Raw genomic sequence first — 27,911 nt, 5'->3', positions numbered from 1 at the left:
CGCGTTATGTGAAGTTTTGCCGTCACTAATTGGTCCACCAGTTGTGCAGCAAGCTTGTCATGATGCAATAATGACCTGCTAAAACACGATGCACTATACGTGCGGCATTCACAAACAGGCCAAACAAGAAAGTGCGCGGTAGTTGCCACTCTGACCAAATTTGTTGGCTATTGCACACATTACTGTCGGCGCTTGACATCCTTTGAGCACATGCAAAATCTGAGTCTTTTTGCTTCAGGCTGCCGTTGTAGCATCCCAGCAAACAGAGTCCAACCATCGCAATTCATCCAAATATGGCTGTCGAAGCTCGTTAATGCAGCTCGCCAATGCACCAGTTGTAGGCAGCTGACATACAGAGTACTACAACTACTGGCATGCACTGCAGCAATGGTGGCCTAGTGAAACTAGCTGGGGAGATTGGTCTATTGTTTGACATTGAACAAAAGAGAAAACAGCAGTATTTGCACAAGCGAAAGAAATTTGGGTGCTGTGGCAATGCTCTCCTTCATACCTGCAGTCCAGCCAGCCTGAGCTGGCCCGTGTAGATGTATCGTAGCAGCAGCTGGAACGCTCGGAGGGGAGTGTCTTGCAGCGTCACCTCTTGCTGCTTCGATTCTCGCATGCCACCATACAGCAGTGCCCTGCAGCCATTACGACAACATCACACAGCCTTCAAGGAAAGTACAAAGGGTACACAACAAATTTCTAGCAACAACTCCTATTTGTTGCAACACCTTTCGAGAAATTTATATATAGTTACGAACCCACAATTCCAACTCCAAACAGGCCCATAAAAATGCTCAAATACAAAAATTGCAAATATTATGGGCCATAATTTAAAAATGCCTCGTAAAAACTGTTTTCTCAGAGTGCTACTTTACAGGCAAAGGTAAATGCTGTGTGACTAGCACTAGCCTCTTTGTTTTGTTTTTCGTTGTGTTCTCTCATCATATCCACTTACATAACTTTTGATTGATTGATATGTGGGGTTTAACGTCCCAAAACCACTATATGATTATGAGAGACGCCGTAGTGGAGGGCTCCGGAAATTTAGACCACCTGGGGTTCTTTAACGTGCACCCAAATCTGAGCACACGGGCCTACAACATCTTACATAACTTTTATCTGTGCATATATGTACCGTGATTTCTTGCATATAACCTGCAGGAAAAATTTTTAAAAATCACCTGAGAAGTAGGAGTGCGGGTTATCAGCCAATAATCCGGAAGAAGAGGTCGGCTTCACAGCAATGCATGGCCTCCCGTGCAGTCCGCATCCCCATCGGCATCGACTTGTGCAAAGCCAATAAAAGCCAACACAGGCCATAGACAGATCCGCTCTGTAGTGTGTTTATTCACTTTTTGCGTGATTTGTTTGATTTCGTCAACAGCGTCACAACAGCCACTTGACAGCATCTTTCTCTGAGTCAGGTGTGGCCAGTTTGCATCGTTGGTCAACCTTGTCTGGTGAGGCACCATTAGTGGGTTTTGGCGGCAATCTTTCACCGTGAAAGAAAAACTCAAGATTATAGGTGCTGCGGAAGAACAGAGCTGCTGTGAGGAGGCAAGATGTCGACGAGTCTTGCATTCGCAACTGGTAGCGAAAAAAAAGGCCTCGCTCGAAAATGCACGCAAGGAGAAGCGAGCGTTTCGCGGCTCAAAGACGCAGCTTGTCAAATTTATTGAGGAGTGGAGGAGTAGCGGCCACACTGTGCCAACGGAGATGGCGCAAAGGGAAGCGCTGAGGCTGGCCCGCAAGATAAACATTTCAAGCGAGTTTCGGGTGAGCCGTGGATGGCTCCAGCGATTCATGGCCAGGCACAGATTTTCGATGCGGCGGCGAACGACTATGTGCCAGCGGCTTCACAACGCCTAGGGGATAAGCTGTTGAGCTATCAACGTTACGTCATCGGGCTGCGGAAGGAGCACAACCACTTGCTCTCCCAGGTGGAAAATCTGATGAAATGGCCGTGTACTTCGAGATGCCCATAGACACCACTCTGCAGAAAAAGGGCTCACAAACTGTAAGCATACTGACGGGCGGAAACACCAAACTACGCTGCACAGTGATGTTGTGCGCTTTGACGGACGGTACCAAACTGCGCCCGTACGTAATCTTCAAGCACAAAACGCTACCCAGCACTCCACTGCCACCAGGGATTGTTGTGCGAACTGAAGATAACGCGTGGAAGAATGGGGACCTTGTCTGGGGCTGGCTTCGCACAAGCTGGGAGAAGAGGCTGGGCACCATATTGGCACGGCGGTCGATGCTGGTGTTGGACTCATCTTGAGGCCACTGCACTGACACAGTGAAAGCACGCCTCACTGACCACCACACCGACCTCGTGATCATATTGGTGGCAGGACTTCCATGCTACAGCGACTGGACGTGTGCCTCAATAAGCCGTTTAAGGTGCACGTGAAGCAGCTGTATGCCGAGTAGACGGCCAACGGTCGTTACGCCCAGACACCGACTGGGCGTGTGCAAAGGCCAGACATTGTGCTGCTGTGCCAGTGGATCGTGGATGCGTGGCGGGCGATTCCGGCCGACACAGTGCGCAAGAGCTTCAAAATGTGCGCCATCAGCAATTGCTTGCATGGCACCGAAGACGATTGCGTCTTCTAGAGCGACGACGAAGCCTCGGATGGCAGCAGCGATCGTTTCAAAATAAAGTTCTGTTGTAAACGAGATTGTGATGTGCTGTGCAGTTGTGACTTCTGAAAACAGATTTTTTAATTTAAGCTAAGCATGCAGGTTGGCTATATGCGAGGATATATATATGTATGTTTTTTTTCCGGGAAGTTCAAAGTTAGGGGTGCGGGTTCTATACGAGAAGATACGGTACGTCGCAGCTTTCCAAATAAACTTTCAGGTAGAAGCATCTTTATCTTAGTACCGTATTTAATCACGTAATGAACGTGCTCGCATAATAATTGCACCCCAACTTCAGTCGTCAAAATTTGGATTTTCTTCCCCCGCGTAATAAACAAACCCTCTACGTTCATCTGCAGCAGTCCCGCTATTTGACACTTGACACCTCCTTACCCGTTGGATCTCTTTGGTTTTCTTTATTATTATGCCGACTTACTCGGCCACCTCTGCTCGCTACCTCCCCCCCTTCGCTCGTTGTCGCGTGCCGTATTCTTTTTCTTTCTACCTTGTGCGCGGCACGTCCCCACTCTCTTCTATCTGTGCGACACAGTGCAGTTCACAAACGGTGTAAGTGTAGAGACATCGCAGCTGATAAGCACACAGCGAGTGAAGGTCACGAAACTGCCCACGCCAACCAACAGTCGCTTCCTGCGAGTACGAAACTTTAAAGCCCAATCACATGCACGCAATTTTCGAGCGATGACGACAGGATGTGTTGTCGCGAAGGGTCATTCGTCGCTATCGCATCACAGGTTTCTGGAAAGCCAGAAAATATCGCTTGTCGCCCAGGAAAAATCCTGATGATTTCCGCAACGTGGTAGCACCTCAGATTGTTGCTTCGCTTGTTATCCACTTGTACAGGAACTTATCATGTGGAAGCGAAGCGGCAGCCGTATTTTGTCGTTAATCTTGTTATCGACGGTTTGTTTTGATGTTTCAAGGGTAGCTTGCTACAATGTTCTCGCACTCGTCCTATGAGGTTGCCATGAAGTTAGCAAAGTGCGTCGTATCGCACGCTTCTGGGCGCCCCTCGAGATCACAACAGACACCACTGTTGCCGTTAAACGATTGCAAGAAAAGATAGCCACAAAACGCTTTTATGACGTGCGCGGGCAGCGCGGGGACAGCGTGCAGAAGATAGCTTCATCAACCACCGAAGATGAGTAAAGTGCAATAAACAAGCTGTTTCCAAACACCGTACGTGTATGCCAATTGCGAAAGGCTAATCGACCTAACTATTTTTTGCATTACCACACTTTTGGCTCCTCCCAATAAAAATGTCATAAAATTTGCCCCGAATAATAAATGCACCTCCAACTTTGTCCCGACTTTGCGAGAAAAAAAAAAAAAAAGAGCATTTATTACACGAGTAAATATAATCAGTCCTGTTAAATGCTCTTATTTAACATAGTATTCTTCCCAAGATCGGATGGAGTCGCCGCCTGGTGGCTACAAGCTAAAGGGCGGTTAGTGTGAATTGCTCCCTGCATTATCTGCTAGCAACAGAAGGATAGCATGTTAGCATAAATAATGTTCATCCTCGAAGGGTGAGTTGTCCCGCTATGTCGGGGCAAGTTTAACTGCTTGTACACTTGCCTAGCATGATCTACAGACACATTTGACCTTGCTCGGTTGTATATGCTCTGGAATAAGATTAGTTCATGCACTTGCTGAGGACGCTGTGTATCGTTCTTGTACTTCCTGTTTGCCAGGATTATTTTGGTGTAGATGCCACTTTGTAGCTGAAAGACGTCGTGAAGTGCCCTTGGCGTCGTGCCAAACATGAGGAGTATTAAATATTGTGTGAATGCAGAGTTTTAGTGACTCAATAATAAATGATGTTTTGCATTGTTGTTAAGTGTCTAGCCGTGGTACTGTAGCATATCGATTGTGCGACAAGCCTTAGTTGTTTCATTTATTCATTTCATTTCATTTATTGCATCCTTAAAGGCCCGAGGGCATTACATAAGGGGGGGGGCAAAAAATACGCTGTGAGTGTGTATAATTCAAGTTGAACAAATTATTATAAACAGTACAGTTCTAATATGGTAGTTTGGTCAAAAATGACAACAAAAATGAATCAAATAACACACAAAAGAAACGCTTTGGCTGGGAATTAGAGTACAAACAACTAGGCACAAGCAAATTATACATACAGTACGTTGGTAGAATATATTTACAGCCACGGGTTAATGGGTGGAATCAAAGTGGGATTCCAATTTTGCGCGGAATGATGTGCGGTCAGGTGTGGCAACAATGGTGTCGGGAAGGCGATTCCAAAGTGTTATTGCTTGGGGGAAAAAGGAGTCGTTCATTGCGGATGTACGGCCGTTGATTCGTGCAATGGGGTTTGAATGGTTAATGCGGGAAGAAGTTCTGTTTGGGGGCTGTAAAAGTTCGTGTCTTGATTGGGGTCGGAAAAAGAAACTGTGGAGGAGGCATAGGCACGAGATGAGGCGGCGCGACGCGAGTGATGGCAGTTCAATTGATTGTTTTAGGGCGGTGACGCTGATTTCTCTGGAGAACTGTGAGGTTATAAAGCGGGCAGCGCGGTTTTGAACTGCTTCTAGTTCGCTAACAAGGTATGCCTGGGATGGATTCCAAATGGACGATGCGTATTCGAGCTTTGGCTGTACGTATGTTAAGTATGCTAGTTTTTTAACTTCAGAAGATGCTGATTTGCAGTTACGGCGCAGAAAACCAAGCGTACGCAGAGTGTCTGAGCAGATGGACTGTACGTGCGGTGCAAATGAAAGAGATGGGTACATGTGCACCCCGAGATACTTGTATGACGAAGCCGAATCGAGAGGAAGCGAATTGATAAAGTAGGTATGATGAACAGTGGTGCGTTTACGGGAAAATGACATCGATTTGCATTTGATTAGATTTAACGGCATTGATGAGTCTTGGCACCATAGCGCAACTGTGTCGAGGTCTTGCTGTACTTTAGTACTGTTTTAAAAGTTGTGAATGGGGGAGTATATGACACAGTCATTGCAAATAGTCGAAGTTTTGATTGAATGTTTGTTGGCAGGTCGTTTATGAATATTAAAAATAGAAGAGGTGATAAGCCCGCACCCTGAGGGACGCCTGATGATACGTGAGTTTTAGAGGAGTTATGATTATTAGCAGAGGTGAATTGTTTACGGTTGGAGAGGAAGTGTTTAACCCAGGAGACAATATTCTGTGCAATGCCAAGGGAATTAATTTTGCTAAGTAATAAGTTGTGTGGTACGCGATCAAAAGCTTTGGAAAAGTCTAAGAATATGGCATCAATCTGCAGGTTATCATCCATGCTTTTTAGTAGGTCGTGGGTAAACTCGGCTAATGGGGTCTCGCATGAGAAGTGCTTTCGGAAACCGTGCTGGTGATTATAGAAGAAATTTATTGATTCAAGGTGAGTCGCGATGTGAGAAGATATAATGTGTTCTAGTAATTTAGAGGGAATGCTTGTCAGGGAAATAGGGCGGTAGTTTGCTGGATTCGTTCGCTCTCCTGTTTTGAAGACGGCTACTATTCGGCCTATCTTCCAATCGTCTGGAATTTCGCTTGTTTCAAGGGACTGCATGAAGATGAGGCAAAGAATCTGACTAACCACTGTGACGGTCTTAACTAAAAGTTTGGGAGTTATTTGGTCAGAACCTGGCGCTGAAGATATCTTAAGACCGGTGATTAGTTTAATGATTCCTTCAGGGTTAAATGCTATTTCGGGGGATACAGCGCCGGGGGAACGGGTAGGTATTCGTGTTGACTGTGTAATGTTAGGGGTAGAAAAGTAATCATTTAAAGCGGAGGCAACGTGTTTTGCGTCTATTGGTTCCCCGTCTGGGTCTAGAAGATCTATGTTGGTACTTTGACTTTTGTGAAAGAGCATGCGCCAGAATTTAGTGAGATTTGAGCAGAGGATAGATAGTAGGTCACATGAAAAATATTTATCTTTGGCTTTTTGTAGTTCCGTAAGATACTTTTTCGCGCACAGGTGATATTTTTTCCATGTTAAAGGGTTATCGCATTGACTGGCGGTCCTATAAAGACGTTTCTTTTTATTTAAAAGACTCTTCAGTTGTTTGTTGAACCAATGATTTGTGGAACCTGATTTTACGCGAATGGTTGGAATATACTGTTTTTCTAAGTTAAGTATCGTGTTTTTGAATATCTGCCAGTTGGCGTTTACTGAGCGGGTTTGATATGATCCGCGAAAACTGTCAAGAAAAGAACCAAGTTTGTCGTTGATAGCGTCATAATTTCCTCGTTTGTAATCAGTTATGAATTTTTCAGTCAGCGACCTTCTGATCAGAGGTAGAGATATGCAGTTGTGGATAAGGTTATGGTCGCTAAACCCGGGGAGTACTATTGTGCGCTTTATGTCATCCGGGCTTGATGTTAGAAAAAGATCTAAAGTATTATCACCTTTTGTGGGGCATGTTATAGCTTGGTGTAGGTTAAAATCTAGCGTCAGATCAAGGAATCGCTTTGATTCATTGGACGTGGATGCACTAGGGGCTGAGAGTAAAGGCCAGTTCATTTGAGGGAAGTTAAAATCACCGAAAAAAAAAATAGGGACGTCCGAGAACTTGTCTTTAATCTGGGTGAGTGAATTTGAAAGGAGGATGGAAAAGCCAGGTTCAGAATCAGGCGGCCGGTAACAGATGCCAAAAATCGCCTTTTGGGCAACGTTTGACACTCGCACCCAGGTTAGTTCTAATGTGTCGTCATGAGTGATAAGAGAAGATGTTAGATTGTTTTTAATAGCTATGAGCACGCCTCCACCCCGGCAATTAGTACGATCATGGCGATATAAAGTGTAGTCCATGTTAGACGGGAAGATTTTGTTGTCGAGTACGCCTTCGTGTAACCATGTTTCTGCTAGCACGACAATGTCGGCTTCTACATCTTGGATAAAACTGTGTAGTCTGTCTAGTTTAGACAGTATGCTTCGTATATTAGTGAAGGCAACATTTAGATTTAGCGTTGATGATCGGCTTGATCGAGGGTTAGAGGTGCAGCAGACAGAAGGGCGTCATTCGGTGGCTTTGCTACTCATACCTAATGACTCACCAGCTATGGCACGCACAGTCTGTTTTTTGCTGATTTCTACAATTTTGTCGGAAGTCTGGTCATACATGTAGCACTTTTTGTCCACGTGAAGTCTGTCGAGACTCAGTTTAAATGCGCATTTTTGGGGGCGGATGAACTGCAACAGCTTTGATCGCGCAATGCGGGTGGCAACTGCGAAGTCCTCCCTAATGGCGAAGTCTGTGTCTTTAAGCATGCGACCGCAGTTCAGAATGCGTTCCTTCGTTTTGTAGTGGGCTAGTTTAACAATGATGGGTCGAGTTTTGTTTTCTGAAAAAGTCCCGATTCGGTGTGCGCGTTCCATCGCACCCGGTTCCAGAGTAAGTTTAAGCTTGTTGGCACAAAACGTGGATATCTTTTGCTCCGACTCTTCCCATGTTTCCTTTATGTTGTCTTTTATGCCAAGGAAGAGAAGGTTGTTCCGTCGTAGGCAGTTGCTGGCGTCAATAGTTGCGGCTTTGAGCACAGAAATTTCGTGGCTTATCTGGGATGAATCGTTGTTATCGCTAGGGTTGCTGGTTTGGGGCTTTAGTTTTTCTAGGATTTCGAGTCGGTTGCTAATTGAGGAAATTTGTTGTGCTTGAGATAACCTTTTATTGTACAGTCCTGGTCCCAATACAGCGAAATATTTCTGTAGAAATTTCTGACACTTGGGTACTTAAATTGACGTATTTAAAAAACGGGAAATAGAATGACACAGAGGTGATGAAACTTGAGTCGCTGGGCGCAATTCTAATACTGGGTGGTATTTATACAGACAAACTCGTGCGCTTAGATTCAGGTTCGTTATAAAGAATACCAAGGTCAAAATTAATTCATATTGCGTGCCTTGCACTTATATCAAATAATTTCACACAAAATATAAGTCTTTTCTTTTTTTTTACATTATGTTTAGCACTTTTGTGGCGCTTGTATACACTGACGGAAAAAGCGGACATTATTGGCTTGAAAAAAAAATTTTTGTCCCACCAAATAACCGAACCGTTGTTGCATCCCTGCCATGTACATTATCAATCGAATAAAGCTGTGTGCAATCCCTGCCATGGCAGTCGCATTTCAATAAAGGCCTGTGTACTGTGGGAAGTTAGTGCTTGTTAAACAACAGTAAATTGTCGAAATTTTGAAGCCTACACTACGGCGTCTCTCATAATCATATCGTGAATTTGGGTCGTAAAATCTCTCATATTATTATTAGAGCTGTGTGCTGAGATGTTACCTTTTCATGCTGGTATTTGAGTAAAAACCAGCCATGTAGCTTTCCCAAATACTTACCAACTGTCCCACGTTCATTTCATGAAAAACAAAATAAGAAAAATGCGGATGCGCATTTGTAGTTATTTTAGATCATCGCCTAAGAATATGTAATTTTTTTTCTTTCAGTTTTTTTTTTCCAGTATTCAAGACCAGCATGCATGAAGAATGAATTAAGTTGCGCTACAGCAGTGCATAGTAGACTAAACACAAGCTCGACACTCAAAACATAAATACAAGAAATGTGAGAGTGTGAAAGCTCAGACAGTCGCCAAGCGCAAATATTCTTTTCAATGGTACATTGCCTTTCTCCCGGAAGTAATAGTAACGTTCATAAGCTTCGTGCATACATTTAGCAATGAACGGCATATATATTACTAGTAAAGCAGTCGATGCATTTTATTTGCCGAGAATATGCTCCCACCGCTCAGAAAAAGGTGCCGCAGGGTACATTTGTATGTGCGCCGCCGGCCACCTATCCACACTAATGCGGTGACGGTGCTGCCTGTTATAGCCCAATCTAGAGGCGAATACTGAACTGGTGGCTGAGTGTGCTCACCGAAAGTAGCTGCTGCAGGAGGCGAGCACGAGTCGATGTGCAGGCAGTCGGACATCCTCGACCACCAGGGTGACGTCGCTGTACTCGGGCTCCAGACACAGGCGGCCTATATGCTCAGCCAGCCAGCCCACGTGGTTGAGCTCGCCGTATGAGGACGGCTCGGAGGCGGCCTCCTCAGTCGGACTGCAAGGGCGGCCCAGGGGAGCGGGCAGGCTGCTAATGTCCGGGCAGTGACTGTCCCCCATCTCACCAAGGCATCTGCAGGGACAAAGAATGGCCCTGCAGCTTAATAGAGAGCACGAACTTGCACCATTAGCCCCAAGTTGGAGTGGCGCCTCCTGGTGGGAGGCTTGCATGATGTAACGGCACGGACTCTTGGAATCTTGCTGTGGCGCGAGTATACATAACACGCGATCGCTTCAAACACCCTTACGCTGCCAGCGTTTGCTTTTTGCTTGTTTCACGCTTAAAATAAATGACTGAAGCAGCATCGATGATGTTCCTGATAAAACAACGAAAAACTAAGCGTTATTTTTATTTTTTTCAGTAGAATCGCCAACGGTGCCAGTGCTCCAGCGTACACACCTTGATGAGGTTTGTTCTGGTGCTGCACTCTTTATGGGTTCAATTCGCGGCAACAGTAGCCGCACTCAGATGGGGGTGAACAGCAAGATAATGCATGGACAGCAGGTTAAAGAATGCGAGGTGACCCCGATTACTCCGCAGCGTACCTCGCAATGATGTTGTGCTTCTGAAACGTATACGACAGCGTACTTGCATTTCAGGTTGCGTCGCTCACAGCATCTGTATCGTACGCATCAGGGTAACTGCTGGTGGCGGTTTTAATTTTTTTTTTTCCCTGTGGGCGCGTGCTTAAGCTAGTATCGAGTGTCGCAAAATATCCCGAATGGGCTTGCTCTAAAATACTGCCGCAGCTGTTTTGTTAGATTTTCTTGTGTGTAGTCGATCATATTTCATCATGTTATTTATCTTCATGTTTTAAGGAATAATTTCGGCGCTCCTTTTCACAAGAAAAATAAGTTGAGGTTAGTTGCAGAAACTGCTACTGATTTCAGATAGTGTCTACGTGCAACATTCTAGCAATTGTGCTATCAGGCTTGCAAGTACTAGTTTAGATAGCCACATGATGAATCATTTTTTCCCATGGTTGATCACCCCAGAATAGCATCAATCTGTATATGAACATGACGTGCGAGACCAATCACTGCTTCACTGAGGCAAAGGGCGTTTCACTATCACGTGGGCCACGAAGCGGCATGCGCCATCGACACAGTTCATTTCGACCTTCTGGCCTTTGTTGTGCAAGCGATTGCTATCAGCAGTGCTGCTACCTGAAGTAGTGAACATTACCGTTTATAATGTGATGGCAGGTCGAGTGAACTGTTCGCGTAAATCAGGATATGGGACTACGTAATCCTGACGACTGTTGGGAAGAAATCTGTACATGGGATCCAAGTGTACCGACTTCTCAGAATTCCCGAAACCATTCTGTGGTTTGCAGCATTACTTTTTTTTCTCACTATTATAAGTGATTGTGCATGAAAGACAGATTCATGTAAAGTCTCCTGCATCCGAAAGCGGAATTCTGTAAAATTAGCTACATTATTTGCAGAGGCAGACAAAACTCGCACGGTAAATTGCAATGCTGTGAGTAAATTGAAAACGTCCTTCATTCATTTGTAATACTTCGACACAAATGTTTAATCGCGTAGTCTATGCCAAGTTTTAATGTAGTCAGACCCATTTAGTGCACGAATATTTTCTTATCATTGATTTTGTCGAGTACGTACATGGCAAAAACAATAATGTCTCACTGTCCTGCACCTTCATTTTCAAAGTGAATCCATACTTCCTGCAGCTTTGTTAACTTTAACAACAGTAAATACCTTTACTTTGTACCCTTTGTACCTTTAATATTCTACTGCTCAAAATTGAGAAGAAATCGCCACCATATCGCTGCAGAGCAGGTATGTGGCGGGCTCGGAAAGAAGCCACCGTCAGCATGCGTCAGCGGCGAAGCAGGCGAGTCTGTGCCGTGACGTCCCTTTGCCACGACTGCAGTGACTCCAGTGTTCATTCTCAGGGCTAATAGAGTATTACACTAAAGGGAACTCCGGCACTAGTGTCTGCAACACATGGTGCTTCAGCCAGCATGGGAATGATTAGTAGAGCACGGATTTCTCTAAACTTCATTCTTTCGGCTCTATTTGGCTTCATCTGAACTGCACATTTTTTGTCGCCAGACAAAGTTCGTTCGGCAGTTCCACATTACTGCCTTATTTAACCTTTTAAGTTGACCCATTCAAATCGGCTCAAGAAGTTATCTTTTGATTAAAAACAAATGCCAAAACACGCAAATAAATGAAACCACAACTGTGTTCGAAGCCACAAGCATGCAGTTTAGGCACATCCATGTACTACCCATCATTTCCACTAGAGTTCCCTCTATGCCTTGAACCATACATTCTCAAGGTTGGCCCTTCTGATGTCCACTTCAGGAACAATCATCTCAAACTCACCCTGTCCTACGTGATACCAGTTCATGCCTGAACTTTTCCCACTTCGAATCTTCCACATAGCCACATGTCCCATCTCTTAATACCTGTCCTGACGCTTTATGATTGACCATCAGTTACAGGGTGTCTATCAACTTCATTTTTCCGAATACCCCACCTTTTCCTGGTTTTCCAAGGCCATTAAAAGCAAATTCCATGATCATTACATCTGCTTGGAGAACTCTGTGCGCTAGAAACAAACCCTCGAGTGGTAAAAGTTTATGAGGCGGTCATATGAAGTGCAAACCATGAATTTTTATTTCATTCTCTTGGCTAAAAGTTTTTTTTACAAAAAATGAAATATTAAAAAAACATAACAGGAAAGCTCATTGGTTTGCATCATGAATAGTTTTACGACTTAAAATATCCAATTCCTTGCTGAAGCTGCAAATATTTCATCAGCATTTGTTTCTCTGTTTCAAGCTCTTTCACAAAAGGCGCAATCCTTCTCTTGTTTCTTTCAGCATCGGGTAAGTCCTACAGTTCCTTCTTTTTCCCCAGATGTTGGCACTTTGGGCCATCCATGTCAATCATCTTGTCAGTGATGTCCCCTTTTGCGGCACCACCTGCTGCAGACATATAATCGTACACTACCTTTGTGCTGCAAGTGGCTCAATCTCATATTTTCCACTAGACATTCCTTATTTGCCGAAAATCCCCACCCCACTGAAGATTTGCCATGTGAAAGACAAAGGCACCATCTTCAGAAACAGCAGTAGCTCTTTGTGAGAACTTGAACCACCCACAAAACAGTAAAATTTCTTTAAGATGAACTTGAAGGGACCAGATTATTTGTTCGTCTCATCAGTGGTTCATCTTATTAGAAGTGCCCCCAGAAACGAAATGCTAACATGCTAAGTACACCCAAATATGTTGCTTGAAAACAATGAATGAAGTATAGTTATGATGGAGAGGGAAGGAACAAGAAAAAGCCTTTATTTGGCTCAGCTTGATATAAACAATACTTTCAATTACAGTATACTTAGACAAATCTACTGAGTACTCGATTTCACGAGTTCAAAATAAATATGCTCTTTGTAATGAGTAAGAGGGCGCGAGGCTCGTGCCCTCATGAATAAAATGCTACTACATTTTAACACTGAAACTGAAGCACGACTATAATGTGGCGATTAGAAAAAGTAAGGGAGGGTTAAGCGTAATTTTCCTTCAAAGAATGGAAAATTTATTCCTCTGGCGGATCACCCTCGTTGGGTACGTTTTACTGGCTTCGCTATCACTTTTGGATAACTCCGCAGTGCATACCGTTACCTCGACAAAGCCAATATATGCCAAGTTGCTTATGAAAGTCTTTTCTTTGAGGTCTGGATATTTTCTTATTTTTTGCCTGCAGTAACTTTTTCTGATGACATGCGGCTGAAGATCTCCATTTACGACACTCACGATCACAAGCCCCGGGCACACAAAAAAGGACATGACGCAGCTATATTTTGTGTGCAAAATGACCTCCCTTTGTCGTGTACTTTCATATTAAAAATGGCACATCACAGTTTGCTGCATTTCCTGTGAAAAGATACGACGTGCAAGGGCCCTATGCAAAACAACGCAAACTGACCACAACATGTGCTCAGACGCTTATGTGTGAAGGCGATGACAGTGCATCGGACTCCTCTGATAGGTGTGCTAGTGCCGCATACTTTGTAGTTTCCACTTGATGTAATGTACATACAATCTTTACGATTGGCTTCTTTCCGCTCCCCTTCCCTTGCATTTTTCCTTCAAGCCCAAGCTCTTCTGTTCTCCACTGTACTTCAAGTTGGGAAACTGAAGGACGTGAGAAGAATACAAAAGGAGGACGAATGCTTTTAGTTGCTTCCTTGGTTGATAAGGCTGGCCGGCCATTTCTCCACCTACCGGCTATGAGTGATGGAGACACCAGCTTTATGCGCTGACTTTTCTTTTCCTCGCTCTCTCCCTCTACATAGCTTTCAATTTGCTTTGAGTCTTTGCACCAGGAAGCTTTCTTTCTCAGTTTAGAGGGTGCCTGCAGCATCCAGCTTTGCACAATTCATCATAATTCATTTAGCACAATTCATTCAGCACAATTCATCCCATAAGTGATCAATACAGGCTGCCTAGTTCTGCTGCAAAAGAAGGCAGCATGAGCTTCTTAGTCTGAAACAAAAATGGCTCTTGTCTTCTCAAACTGAGAGCATGAAGGCCAGCTTTATTGGCAGCATCTGATCTGCCACAGCTACTTCCGGTGAAGTTGGCATAGTCGGCTCGGCGTGCAGGAACATTCGGCCAATGTGTTGAAATTTGAAGCAGCGTTTGCTTGGGCATGTTGGTTGAAATATGATTAAGATTCTAGCGAAAAAGTCAACCACTGACTTGCAACTGTCCTTTTTTCCCCCGAGATATGATTGGTTTTGCGAACTAGCTCGGGAATAATTTTTATTCGCACAGCGATATGGACTCTCCGGTGACAAGTGAGGCTAAACAGAAAGAAAATATCCTTATGCTCACGCGCCTGCTGGCCTGCCACCACAGAGATGCCAATTGGAAGTCAGTGCTTGACCTTGCCAACTTTTGTTACTTTGTGGGAGTTTACTTGCCTAGCCAGCTGAATCTAACTTTTCTGGCATGCATTGCAGTGTAGTATTTTGTATAGTAAAACAAACATATTTTTCTTGAAGGATGTTCCAGAAGGATTTCTCTTTCAACATTCACTTAGCCACCAGCAAGGACAGAACTCATTTGCAAGCGAGAAGCCTTTTCCTTGAGCATAACTGTGATGTACCAGAAGCACTTCACCGACACTTGGCCCAAAGGCGCAAACTACTGTCTCACCTTGAAGAGAAGGCAAGAGTGATGCTTCAGGTGAAGGCTATCAAGAAGCTTGTCAGAGAACAACTTGAGAAGGAAAGTGAAAAAATGTCAAAACAGGGAAGGACCTGAGAAACATAACTGCTAAAGGCAAGCAACAAGCTTCACGCAATGACATAGAAGTAGGTCGTCTCATTTGGAGCAATTTTTGGGGCAGCAAAATTTTCATTATGAAGCACTTAGGAGCGGCAAAGGTTTCTATTTTGGAGCATATTGGAGAAGTGAACTTTCCACTTGGGAGCACTTTAGAGCAGCAAAATTCTTCAGTTTGGAGCAGTTTAAAGCAGCAAAATGGTCCATTTAAAAGCAATCTGGAGCAGGAAATTTCACATTTTGGAGGGGAAGCAACTTGCATTTACATTCAAGGGCATGAATAATTATTCTGGGGTTCTTGTCTCCTGCGAAGAGCTAGAAACATTTACATTCATTTCAAATCTCATGAAGCCAGTCATCTTAGGAGTACTCCCTATTTAAGTTGATGCAAAAAAATAATGACATTATCATGTTGGCTATTCTGAAAAGACTTGTTGAGTGATTACTTTCGCAGCAAATGAACAGAATACTGGTTGAATAAAATTGTACTTCATAAATGTGGCTATCAGTACATATGGTAGACAAACACCGTGATGTGCAACACTAGGGACACACACAGTCGCAGCTGCATTTCTCTTAGACGACTCCAAGGATATAAAAAGGTTCTTTTTATTCAGAACCGATTATACTGCTGGGCTTAATATGACGTCAATTAACTAGTCTCATAAAGCCAACCTCCTCCGGCACTCATATGTGTGAGGTTAAACTACAGAATTAAACAAACTTTGTTTTCCTTTTGCAGCGATGTTTTATGTGGCTAGGGCATTCTGTCTATACTCTGAAATTCCCCTGTAGTGTTTGTTCTAGAAACCAGTGCATAAAAAAGAAAAAAAGAACCTCACAGGGTACTTTATCCACTTGCCTAAGACCACAGAAAGGTGAGAGCTATTTTCTTTCTTATTGCGATGGAAATTACAAGGATATTCTTGACAGGTCTTTGCCATCGCCAGGGACATAGGCAATTTTTTTTTTTGAAGGAGGGGGGAGGAGAGGGGCGTGCACTTTGATCTGTAGGGGGGGGGGGGGCATGTAAATGATAATTTTGAGCTATATGTATGCCATGGCAAAAATTACCTCAAGGAGGGGGACACCTTTCCAATGCCCCCGCACCCGCCTGGCTATGCCACTGGCCATCGCCATCATGCTTTTTGTAACATCCCAAACGATAGCATTCCCCCATATGTGTTTTACAAGCAGTCAAAAGAGTGTGATCAGGGGTGACGAACGCAGCTAAAGCAGATAGAAAATGTCACAGCTTTGCCAAAAAGACGAAGCAATGAATGCGATAGAAAGAAATTGGAAAGTGAGGCGCAGAATGGCAAGCAAATCGAAACGTGCCCCGCGTTTCTCACGCACAAATGATGCATGAAACATACTCACAGGTACACATGAGCGCAAATAAGCGTCTCAGTTGTTACTTCGCTGTGTCTGGAAAGCGCGCCCTTTTTGCAAACGGAGACTGTGCAACGATTTCAATTACCTTTGTGCACCCGGTAACTACAACAGAATTGTTCCAGTGAAAGCCCAATGTCAGCCAAGAAGTACGGTCCTCCCCCCGCAAGATAAGCGCACTTGTGAAGTTTACCCAGCCGCCTCTGCACAGAGCAAAGTACACATGGGAGATGAGAGCGCGCACCACCGCATCGTGATGATGTGGCGACACGCGCTCATTGTGCCATCTTAATGGTAACGCTGAAAACGCGTTAGTTTCCCCGAGAGGTTCCTCACTAGCGGTAGGTGGTAGATATAAATAGCTTGCAGTCTGAACACTGAAGGAGGTGCTTTTTCGTGGCTCAGTGGCTACTGCCTCGAACTCACAATTCAGAGGTCCCATGTTGGATTCCTTTGTACAGGAGTTTTTCCTGCATTATTTTTTTTTCTTGCGTTTTCATATATATAGATACATATGCAGTGCGTGACGTTGACGGCAACGGCGGCGGCAAAATTCAGCCAAGAGTGTCCATATAATTGCTACTGCAATAAATGCGATAGCAACAACTTCGAATGTAATGCTGAGCACGGTAAACAGATCGAAACGTGCAGCGCGCTGCTCACGCACAAATGATGCATGAAAACAACATACACAGAACGAGAGCAAACTAACCATGTTTACCACTCGGCACTTAACATGCTGTGAAAATGAAAATCAGGCACGAAACATAATCACAGATACAAATATGAGAGCGAACTAACAAGTGCCCCAGATGTTCATTCGCTGTGTTTAAAAAACACACTCTTTTTGCATACAGCGCCTGTCGTGATCTTTGGGCACCTGACAACTAATGCAATCATGCCGGTCAAAGCCGAAGGCACACGATTCTCCCCCACCGAAGGATAAGCACGCATGCACAAGCATTTTACCATCCCCCCTTATCACGGGGCAAAGTACGGGTGGGAGATAAGTGCATGTCAGAGCATCTTGACGAGCTGGGCACTGTGCATGGGTGACATTTTAAGGGTGAAGCTCCTCAATCGATGGGACGTGTGCCTTTCGAATTGAGGAGGAATCCTAAGTACGTTAATCATAAATAAAAAGATAGTTGTTTCTGATAAACTTACCTTTGGAGACGAGTATCGGTTACTTAATCTCTAATAAACTTTCCTTGAATTTGATGCTTATTAAAAAAAATAGAAACAGAAGGACGCACTTTGAGCACTATCTGACCAGAAAAGGTTGCCACGTTAAACACGCTGGACGCAACCTCCTTGGTTTTAGCAAGGTTAAGCAAGGTTTGGCCACAGTGTCATGAACTAGAGGCAGTGAAAGATGGGAACTAGATATGAAGCGCAGGTCGTAAGAGAATGCGCACATGCTGCTCCTCTAGTCAGGCTGTGCCACCTCTCGTTTAGTCCTTAGAATGTCCGCTGTATGGCGGTACTTCTACATGATGAATATATTGTCGACACGCTTCAACGCTTGTCAGTTGATCGATGGCCGACCTTGCATTCGCCGCTATCAGTGCAAGTGTGCTACTGTAACCAGACTTTCTGTTTACCGGGTGGAGGTTCGCCCAAATAAACAGTTTGATCTCACCATCCAGTCTTCTGCCTTCAGCCACGTCACGACCCCGTGACATCTGGTGGAGGAGCTGCTTCCTTTATGTACCGGACGCCCTTGTCAAGCCGTGAAACCAGCCCACGTTGTAAAGAAGACATCGACGCCAACCAGGAGCAGCAAACAAGCCGCCAGCTGCAAGGAGTATGGGCCACTAAAAGACAAGGTGCGGAAGACTAAGGCCATGACCTCAACTGCAGCGACAATGATAACCACCGCCTAACAGCCCGCAATCGTCATGCATCAACCCAGGGAACCACCAACTTTCTCCGGGTCACCGTTCGAAGACCCAGAGACCTGGCTAGAAACATACAACTGTGTGGCCACTCTCAACCACTGAGACACTGAAGAAAATCTCCGTCGCGTGCACTCCTACATGGAAGACACAGCGAGGACCTGGCTTGAAAATCGGAAGCCTGCGCTTCAAACGTGGGATGTCTTCTGCGGCGCATTCCTGCGAATGTTCATGAGTGTAGCTCGCAAAGAGAGCGCCGCTGCTTAGCTGGAGACCCGGGTGCAGCTACCAAATGAGAATGTTGCCATTTTCACAGAAGAAATGACCTACCTGTTCCGTCACACTGACCCGGATTTGCCTGAGGAGAAGAAAGTTCGTTTCTTCATGCAAGGGGTCAAACAGGAGCTCTTTGCGGGACTAATGAGAAACCCACCAAAGACCATTTAAGAATTCCTCTCAGAAGCAACAACTATTGCAAAAACCCTCGAAATGCACGCACGGCAGTTCAACTGCCACTCGGCTCCAGGCTATGCAGAGATACAGCGGCTATGCTCCGATAATCTGCGTGAGACCATAAGGGCTGTAGTGTGTGAAGAACTTCACCGAATGTTCCCGTCATTCAAGGCTCAAGTTTCTTCGATCGCAGACATCGTCAGAGAGGAAATCCAGCAATCAAGGGGTATTCCCGAGACATCTCGACCGCAACTTCAAGCCATGAGCTAGGCTGCTGCTGCCCGACGATATACTCCACGTCCACATCAAGAGGCTGCGCTGCCAGATTTTTGTCGCCCGACACCGCCGACGCCATACCGTCCAGCCGCCGGCCAGCGCCATGCTCCGAGAAAAACCGACGTGTGGCCCGCCCTTGATTACCGGCCTCTCTGCTACCACTGTGGGGAAGCTAGCCACACCTACCGCCGCTGAGAGTACTGCCAGATGAAACGACGTAGTTTCACCATCGACGCGCCACGTCCACAATTGGGTGAAAGACCACGTGACATCGCCGACTACCTTGCTGAAACGCCGAGGACACCCCGAGAATCTTCTTGTTCACCTTCACCCAGCCGCTACATGCCATTAAACCGTCGTCAGTACACTACCCAAGTCGGGGCCGGTCGCGTACCCCATATCAGAACTAAGGGCAGCAACTGATGAAGGGGCAATTGCTGCGCGATGAACCTCCGAGAATCTTCCGCCGCCAACCCCACCACGATGAAACTTCAGGAACCTGCCGTCATCTCAACGTAGCCCCAACGTCGAAGCTTCAAAACCAGAAGTCTTGATTACGCAATATCGAAACAGTGGTGCAAACCGTCGTAGCCGCAATCCGACGCCATGACCAAATTGCAACGCCAGGTGACGAAATAGCGACCTCGACATTCTCATCGACGACCACAGCATCACAGCTCTTGTCGACACTAGAGCCATCTATTCTGTCATCAATGGGACTTCCGCCGCAAAGTTGAAGGAAGTTAGGATCGCTTGTGAAGTCCTTGAAATCCGTACAGCAGGAGGTCACCTAGTGACACCAGCGGTAATTTGCGCAGCTGAAGTGACCATTAATCCGCAAGCTTCGTCGTACTGCAGCATTGCTCGAGAGATGTCATTCTTGGAATGGACTTCTTGAGCCGCCCCGGTGCGGTCATTGACCTGAGAACAAAGTCGATAACACTATCTACAGAAAAAGCACTGCCGCCGCACACATCGTCAAGAAAGCACACCTTGAATGTGCTGGAAGACCAAGCCACCATTTATTCCTCGCTCCAGTGTCAGCATTTTCGTCAGCGCTCAGAAATAAACAGACATGCAAGGCGTCGTTCAAGGCGACCAACACCTGTTGATCAACCGCGAAATTTGCGTCTCCAAAGGAATAGCCAAGCTGCGAGGAGGGAACACAAGAGCGATACTCACGAACTTCAACGAGTACAAGCATGTGAGCAAAGGCACGACGGTTGCCTACACCAAAAAGATACAGAAAGCCAGCAACGTTCTCGCCTTCACTGATTCCGCCGAATCTACTCCGATGACTGAAACCCTTCAACCAGCTTTCGGCATTAATCCAAGCCTTCCGACACATAAACAAGGGAAGCTCGAGAACCTGCTCCTGAAAATACATGAATGGCATTTCGTCGTCATCAAGAATTTGACTGACACCTGCCACTAAACATCGAATCGTAGTAGAAGTAAATGCCAAGCCACTCCGTCAGAGTCCAGGCAGAGTTTCGACACAAGAACGCGAGGCCATAAGAAACATGTTGACGAAATGGTCCGCCACAACATTACCCAGCCTTGAAAGAGTTCATAGGCATCACCAGTGGTGCTTGTGAAGAAAAAGGATGGAACACTACGCTTGTGTTGACTATCGCCAACTCGATAAGATAACGAAGGACGTATACCCTCTCCCCCGATTAGACGACGCCCTTGATCGACCCCACAATGCCAAATACTATTAATCGATGGACCTCATGACAGGCTATTGGCAGATCGAAGTAGACGAGAGAGACCGAGAAAATATTGCCTTCATTACACCAGACGACCTTTTCGAGTTCAAGGTCACGCCCTTCGGTCTTTGCTCAACACTTGCGACCTCCCTGTCCTTCCTTATTTATTCCTCCTCCTTCTCCTCCTTGCGACTTTTCGACGCGTTAAGGACACAGTGCTAGCAGGATTGAAGTGGCAGACTTGTCTCGTTTACTTGGACGACGTAGTGTTTTCCTCAAGCTTCCATGAGCATTTTCGGCGCCTTGAAGCTGTCCTTCGAGCTATCAAAACTTCCAAACTGACCCCGAGGCCATAAAAGTGCCGCTTCGCGCACGAGGAACTCTTGTTCTTGGGCAACGTGATAAGCAAGTTCGGAGTAAGACCTAATCCACAGAAGACAGCCCCCATCGCTGCATTTCCGCCGCCCACCGACAAGAAGGCCATGCAGAGATTTCTCGGCCTGTGCACCTATTACAGGCACTTCCTCAACAAATTTGCCCGTATCGCCGAGCCACTCACTAATCTTACGGGGACTGACATCGAGATCAAGTGGGAAAATCCACAGGAGGAAGGATTCGGGGAACCAAAATGATGCTTGCAGATGCCTCCGTTATTCGCGCATTTCGATGAAAATGCCGAAACAGAAGTGCACAATGACGCAAGCAGCGTAGGACTTGGCACCGTCCTTGTGCAGAAAACTGACAGACTGAAAAGAATTGTTAGTTACGTTAGCCGGTCACTATCCAAGGTTGAAAGCAATTATTTTACAACAGAAAGGGGGTGCCTTGCCATCATCTGGGCGAAGTGAAAGTTTCGTCTTTACCTTTACGGCAGGCCCTGCAAAGTTGTGAGCGACCACCAGGCCTTGCGCTGGCTAGCTAACTTGAAGGACCCTTCAGGTCACCTTGCCCCATAGAGCCTGAGACTTCAAGAATACGATATTACCGTCATCTACAACTTCGGCAGAAAACACTCCGACGCCGACTTCTTGTCGCGAGCCCCCGTCGACCCACCAACACCCGAAGACCTGAACGACGGCTCCTTCTTGGAAACGATAACTGCCGACGACTTCACTGAACGCCAGCGGGCTGACCTGATTCTTAGGAGCCTAACTGAATACCTCGAGGCTAGGCCCTCCGTTGTTCCGAAGGTATTGAAATGGGCATTACGTTGTTTTCGCTGCGAGCGGCCTTCTACAAAAGAACTTCTCGCTGCTTCGAACCAAGTACCTTCTTATGGTGCCTTCAGCTCTGCGAACAGAACTCCTCCAGGCCCCGCACGATGATCCAACGGCAAAACACCTTGGTGTTTCCCGCACGCTTGCGAAGATATAAGAAAGGTACTACTTTCTGCGCCTTACCGCCGACGTCGCTCGATACATGAGGACATGCCGAGACTGTCAGCGACGAAAGACACTACCAACAAGGCCAGCTGGCTTTCTTCAGCCGGTTGAACCACCTTGCCAACCGTTCCAACAAATCGGGATGTACCTACTAAGGCTGTTCCGACATCGAATTCGGGAAACAAACGAATTACCGTAGCTGCTGTCTACCTCATACGCTACCCCAAAACAAAGGCCCTACCCAAAGGCAGGGCCAAAGAGGTAGCAAAGTTCTCCATTGAGAACATCGTCTTTCGCCATGGCGCCCCAGAGAATGTCGTCACCGATAAAGATACTGCATTTACTGCTAAATTGACTCAAAGGATCCTGAGATATAGCCAAACAAGCCGCCGCCGCACCACCGCCTACCACCCTCGGACAAATGGTCTCACTGAGCGGCTAAACAAGACATTCGCCGACATGCTGGCCATGTACGTCGATGTCGAACACAAGACGTGAAACACCAACCTTTCGTACGTGACCTTCGCATACAACTTGGCGGTACAGAAGACAATGCAGATGCAACCATGCGAGTTGGTCTACAAAAGGAACTCGGCAACGACACTCGACGCAATCCTGCCCAACGTCGCTATCGAAAAAAACATCGACGTCACCCTCTATCTTCAATGTGCTGAAGAAGCTCATCAACTCACCTGCTTGCGCATCACGAATCAGCAGACAACGAAATGCTGCCGTTACAATCTTCGACGACGTTTCATGGAATACCAGCCCGATGAAAATGCATGATTATCGACGCCGATATGGCAACGTGAACTCACTGAAAAACTTTTGCGATGGTAGTTCGGACCATACAAGATAGTACGACGTCTCGACCAATTTGACTACGAAGTTGTGCCCGACGGCATCTGGAACTCTCAACGACGCCGATCGCGACCTGAAGTTGTTCATGTCGCGTGCCTCAAGCCATTTCATGCATGTTACCGAACTAAAACAGTGTAATTTGTTGATGTACTATTACTGTATGATAATTTATTATTTGTACTTTCTTGCATTATTGTTATACTTTCATCTTCTGCTAAAGCATCGGCATGATGCTTCTCTCTGCATCGGCAGCAGGCTTCTCTCTGGCGATCCAAATCGCACAGAGAGCACGTGTTTCCAGAAGAGGGCATGGCCCGCTCTTGTCTCCGCACCGGAGCGCTCTTTCTTTCGGTCGAAAATGCAGCCGTACTGTTGGCGAAGCTTCAATGTGGCGAGAAAAAATTGGTTTTGCGCTTCTACATAGCTTTGTGTTCGTTTGAAAATGTCGGGTCAAGGAGTACGAGAGGCAAAGTCAATGCTAGGCATTTTATTTTCCAGTGGGGTTTCTATTTGCCGTAGATCGGCACCGCCCATATTAGAGCAGTTAAAATTGCGATGCCTCTGCAAGAGATCTCCATGTGCTTTAAACTATAGTTCAAAGTTCACGGGCTGTATAGAAGGGGGCACCAGAGAAGAAGAAAGAAAATTGGCAGCCCGATCCGCAAGCGAGGTCAGACGACTGCAGCGTTCTACGTACATGAATTACTTTTTACACTTGATTGAATAGATTCTTCTTGCTCTCATTGAACTAGCGCTGCTCTTGATTGTAACACTGTTTTGAGAATCCTTGCAGACGCCCTAATATGATCACAGCTGCGCCATGACGTGGTTTTATAGCTTCTTAAAAGCGTTCTTCATTTGTTAGGGCTAACACACCGGCCACCCAGCCGTGATCGCCACAACTAGTCTTCCTTATATTCAGTGGGACTTCTTAACGAGGAGCAAAACACTTTTCGGCCCGTGAGGGATAAATAAACAATGTACAGCATATGCACGGAGTGAATAATTCGTGAGGTGAAGCGGCCGTCCACTCGTCCATGCATCCATCGACTCATATCACACTACAGCACGCATCAGGCGGACACCCCAATCATAATATCATTCACTCCGTGGATATGCTGGCTACGCTGGATAGAAGTTGACGAACGACCAAGTGATGCTATAAGAAGCTTCGTTCATAAAAGCAATAAAACCCCATCACGCTACGCGTCGCAGCTGTGATTACGTCAGCCCACTTGTAATAATTCTCTAAACAGCGTCCAATTTAAATCAGGGGCAGTTCCACAAAAGGAACAAGCAAGTGACCCATTTATTTGCGTGTAACCCGTGAGCGCAGAATGCAGCATTCTGATTTCGCTTGTGGATTGGGCTGTATGTTTTTATCAAATGAGGAGCCTTTTATAGTCACACCTACTCCCAGACAAATCAGGCGTTGGCGGTGCCGTTTACGCCGCCACTGCGCATGCTGCTGTCTCATGCTGAAGTTCTTTTTTCCTATCTAATGTGCAGAAGGACAAGCATCAGTATGACATACCTCTAAAATTAAATGGAAAAAACAAGACCTGACGTCACTTTCTCTAACAGAAAAAAACTACAGAATTGACATAGCATCAATTGTATAAACCGTAACCAGTTGGCAACTTAATTATGAAATCGCTACAATTAAATCAAACATTGATTTTGACTTTAACTCAAAAGTTTTCTCACCCCTATGCAGAATGCCAGCAACGCAAGCACGCAAGGTAACCAAGCAAACGCCGCTGCATGAGTGCGTAACGGAGAAATAACACCCCCTGGAGAGGTCGCCAATTCCCACTGTGAGTTTTACGGTGTTCAATCTATTTGTTGGGGAATATAAGAACGAACATCGAGATGTTTTGCTTGTTGAAAAAGACTGCCGCACGCGTTCATAGTTTTGTGTATCTGGTATAAAACACTGCGCATTACATAGCAGTGCCAATTCACACTTTTTATTCTTCAGTAGTCTACCTCGATGAATACTTGGTTTACTGAAAGACGCCATTCTGTCGCATGTGCGACCCTTTGATTTGGATGCAGTCGAGATTACTGTAACTGATATTGCCATTGTGCTACCAAAACATAATCAAAAGACAGATGACAAAAAAAAGAGATGATGATAGCCAAAGCTTTTCACAGTGAAGAATGTGGGGAGTAAATGCAGGTCGGCTAATCGTAGCTTTTCACAACATGCTGGCAAAATTACTTGTAACAATAATCAGTGGCAAGATCACGGCACTTAATTATCTAGAGCGTAAGTGGAATTCGGTTGACTACTTGATAAATATCAGTGCGCGATAAAATAGTAATATGATCTCTAAGGATAGGAGGGCAATGTAATTCAATGATGATAATTAGTCCAGTTTCCACCCATATACGCGTCTCCAGAAAGGGGCAATGCTAGAATGCTTCTGTCACAGACGAAATAATACCTACTTGCAATGATCTATATAAGAAAAGTTCAGCGATTGCCATGCCTTTATTCACTGATTAGACGAAAATAAAAGCAGTAACAAAAAAATACTTGCCTTCAGTGCAGCCAGAACATTTGTCGGTGATTCTAGCTCGCACGCGAAAAAAAACAAAAAAACATATGCACGTTGAAATCCCACGCGCTCTGTTTTCTGCTGTGGTCTCAGCCACTCGAGCAACCCACATTAAATGCACCCTCTAGCGGTGCCGGGCGCATGAGGAGAGATTCGCTGGTTTTGCTGGGGAGCGCGGCGATTGGGACGGCCGGAGAGAACCAGCCCTGTGCCCGCAATCTTGGAAGCCATGCGTATACATATATGGTGAATGAAGGTAGCGACAGCAAAAAACTAGCCGAGACTGTCCATATAATTTCTATCGCAATAAAAGAGCCGACCTACTTCCTTTGCAAGGAGATGCGATAGCATCACCCCGTGTGGCAGGCCTGCCATCGATTGTCACTAAAGCAGAGAGGAACGCGCCATCATCTCCAAAAAGCAGAAAGGAACGAGGAAGGCAAGGTGAGGGGGGGGTTGTTATGAACCGTGAGTGTTATCACTGGCACTTGCGCTAATTCGGCAGCGCATTAAAGACAACTGTTATACCCTTCTATCTTGTACTCTCAATGCCAACAGACTGTTAGCATCACATTCATTGCTAAGAGCCTAAGTGAAACTAACAAACAGTATCTTTTGAACAAGACGTCGTATAACTCGGATGAACGCTAGCTAGAGGGACAATCGTTACTCCAACAGCGGAAACAGTTTTTGCACTGTCAGTTATCTAAACGCGAAGAAGAGGTTATAGCAGCAGTTTACGAGCGTGTCTCAATAGGCCTTGGGATAGCGCGCTCGCAAATACGCCCTTTAAACTACGCAGCTTTCACTTCTTCCCACTCCCACCCCAAAAAAACAAAAAGAAACAAAGCAATGAATTCGATGAAGTGGTGTTTAATTTTTTTTTAACCATCAGCTATTGACCTTAAAAAGCGAGAGGCGGATGTGTAACAAGGCATAGCCGCTTCAACGTGAACCTTTTAACCCCAGAGCCGCCAGCGACAGCCTCCCTACTGAAAGCTGCGCGTATTAAAACTGAGTTCTGGCTGCTCCGACCAGGAAGCATGCTTTCAATAATGAAATGACATAAAAAAACTGCAAAAATTTTTAATACAAACCCTAATAATCTCGTGTTCAAAATGGCAGGGTGTTTTAGGAGTTTTTACTCCAACAGCGATTAAAAACGTGGATGTGCTGCTAGAAGGAATTACAAAACTGAACTTCTGAATGAAGATCCATGAATAAAGTAAATTAAAAGAAAACTGTCAATGCGTTTCCACCGTGCACATGTTCTTTTATGGACGCAAAGCGTGGGAAATTAGACCGCGATATCAAGAATTCCCCCAACGAATCATCGCCACAGTTTCACGCACTGATTGGACTAGACGTCATGAGCCCCTGCGGAGCGCATTTCACCGTTAGGCGAACTTGCACAACAGAAGTTGCGTCGGCACCAAACATAGCATCGTCAATTACTTAGGACCCACTCGCGACAGCTGTTAATTCAGCGGAATAATTCTAGGCATGTGATTGTGACTTTGGTGATCTCGAGAACAAGACACACATGTTCTGACACACCGGCGCGGCTATTGCTGGTGATAGACACTTTCAAATCTGACTTGGGGACAGTTTGGCGCAATTTTCGTTGATATTAACAGAATGGCACAATAAATCTGATTTGGCGCACGAGTGAGATCACTGCATAGAAGCCACGATCGACAAGCTTCAATATGGGTATAATGCCACTGTCCATTTGCTTTTGGATGAGAAAAGTGAGCTGAGGGCTTTGTTCTTTCAGGATGATAACATGAAGAAGTCTTTTGATGTCTATTCATAGATTATGTTAATTGATGCAACATACAAGCTTTTAACATAAAAGTGTTCTATGCCGGGGTTCACCAAGACTTCAGTGACGCATTTCCGTCACGGAAATGACGCCGACAAAATACGCATTATCAGAAGACAAAGAAAAAAGTTCCGTCAACGGGAGTCAGACCCATGACCTCTTGGTCCGTGACAACAGATGCCGGGCACACTATCCACTGTGCCAATGTAACATACCTTGTACACTTTAAAAATACACCTTTTATATCTACCACTGTCATCTCTCGGTGTTTTTGGTTAAGTGCAGTAATACATTATGACCCTGGCACTCGTGTTAGTCCCTTCAACATGTCATACGTGTCCATCCTGTTTGGCACAATTCCAATGAATGTGCACTTTTGTCAGTGCCTTAAAGGGCCCATAAACCACCCACAGGTAGAAATTCAGTTGGAGTGGGGAAATTGTGGACGAGTGTATGGCGAACACAAAGCCGTAAAAATTTTTCGAAACGGTGCAGTA

At 45.5% G+C, this 27,911-nt stretch overlaps 1 protein-coding gene across 2 annotated transcripts in view; it reads right to left on the bottom strand.

The window, feature by feature from the left end:
* The window catches only part of LOC119166717 (BTB/POZ domain-containing protein 9), a 160,784-nt gene that overhangs the window by 119,970 nt on the left and 12,903 nt on the right, over positions 1-27,911 (bottom strand). Inside the window, exons 2-4 of one of the 2 annotated variants that reach the window (XM_075882438.1) lie at positions 18,086-18,241; positions 9,539-9,796; positions 512-641 (exon numbers count right to left, since the gene is read on the bottom strand). In XM_075882438.1, coding sequence (XP_075738553.1) covers positions 512-641; positions 9,539-9,783 — 375 coding nt within the window. In that variant the 5' untranslated portion in view covers positions 9,784-9,796; positions 18,086-18,241. The remainder of the gene's footprint in view (positions 1-511; positions 642-9,538; positions 9,797-18,085; positions 18,242-27,911) is intronic. The other variant, XM_037418043.2, reaches the window with a different exon arrangement.

Source organism: Rhipicephalus microplus, unplaced genomic scaffold (genome assembly GCF_043290135.1).
Source record: "Rhipicephalus microplus isolate Deutch F79 unplaced genomic scaffold, USDA_Rmic scaffold_12, whole genome shotgun sequence".
NCBI classification, from domain to species: Eukaryota; Metazoa; Arthropoda; class Arachnida; order Ixodida; family Ixodidae; genus Rhipicephalus; species Rhipicephalus microplus.
Note: the sequence above shows the minus strand (reverse complement) of the source record. Positions and strands in the feature narration are given on the sequence as shown.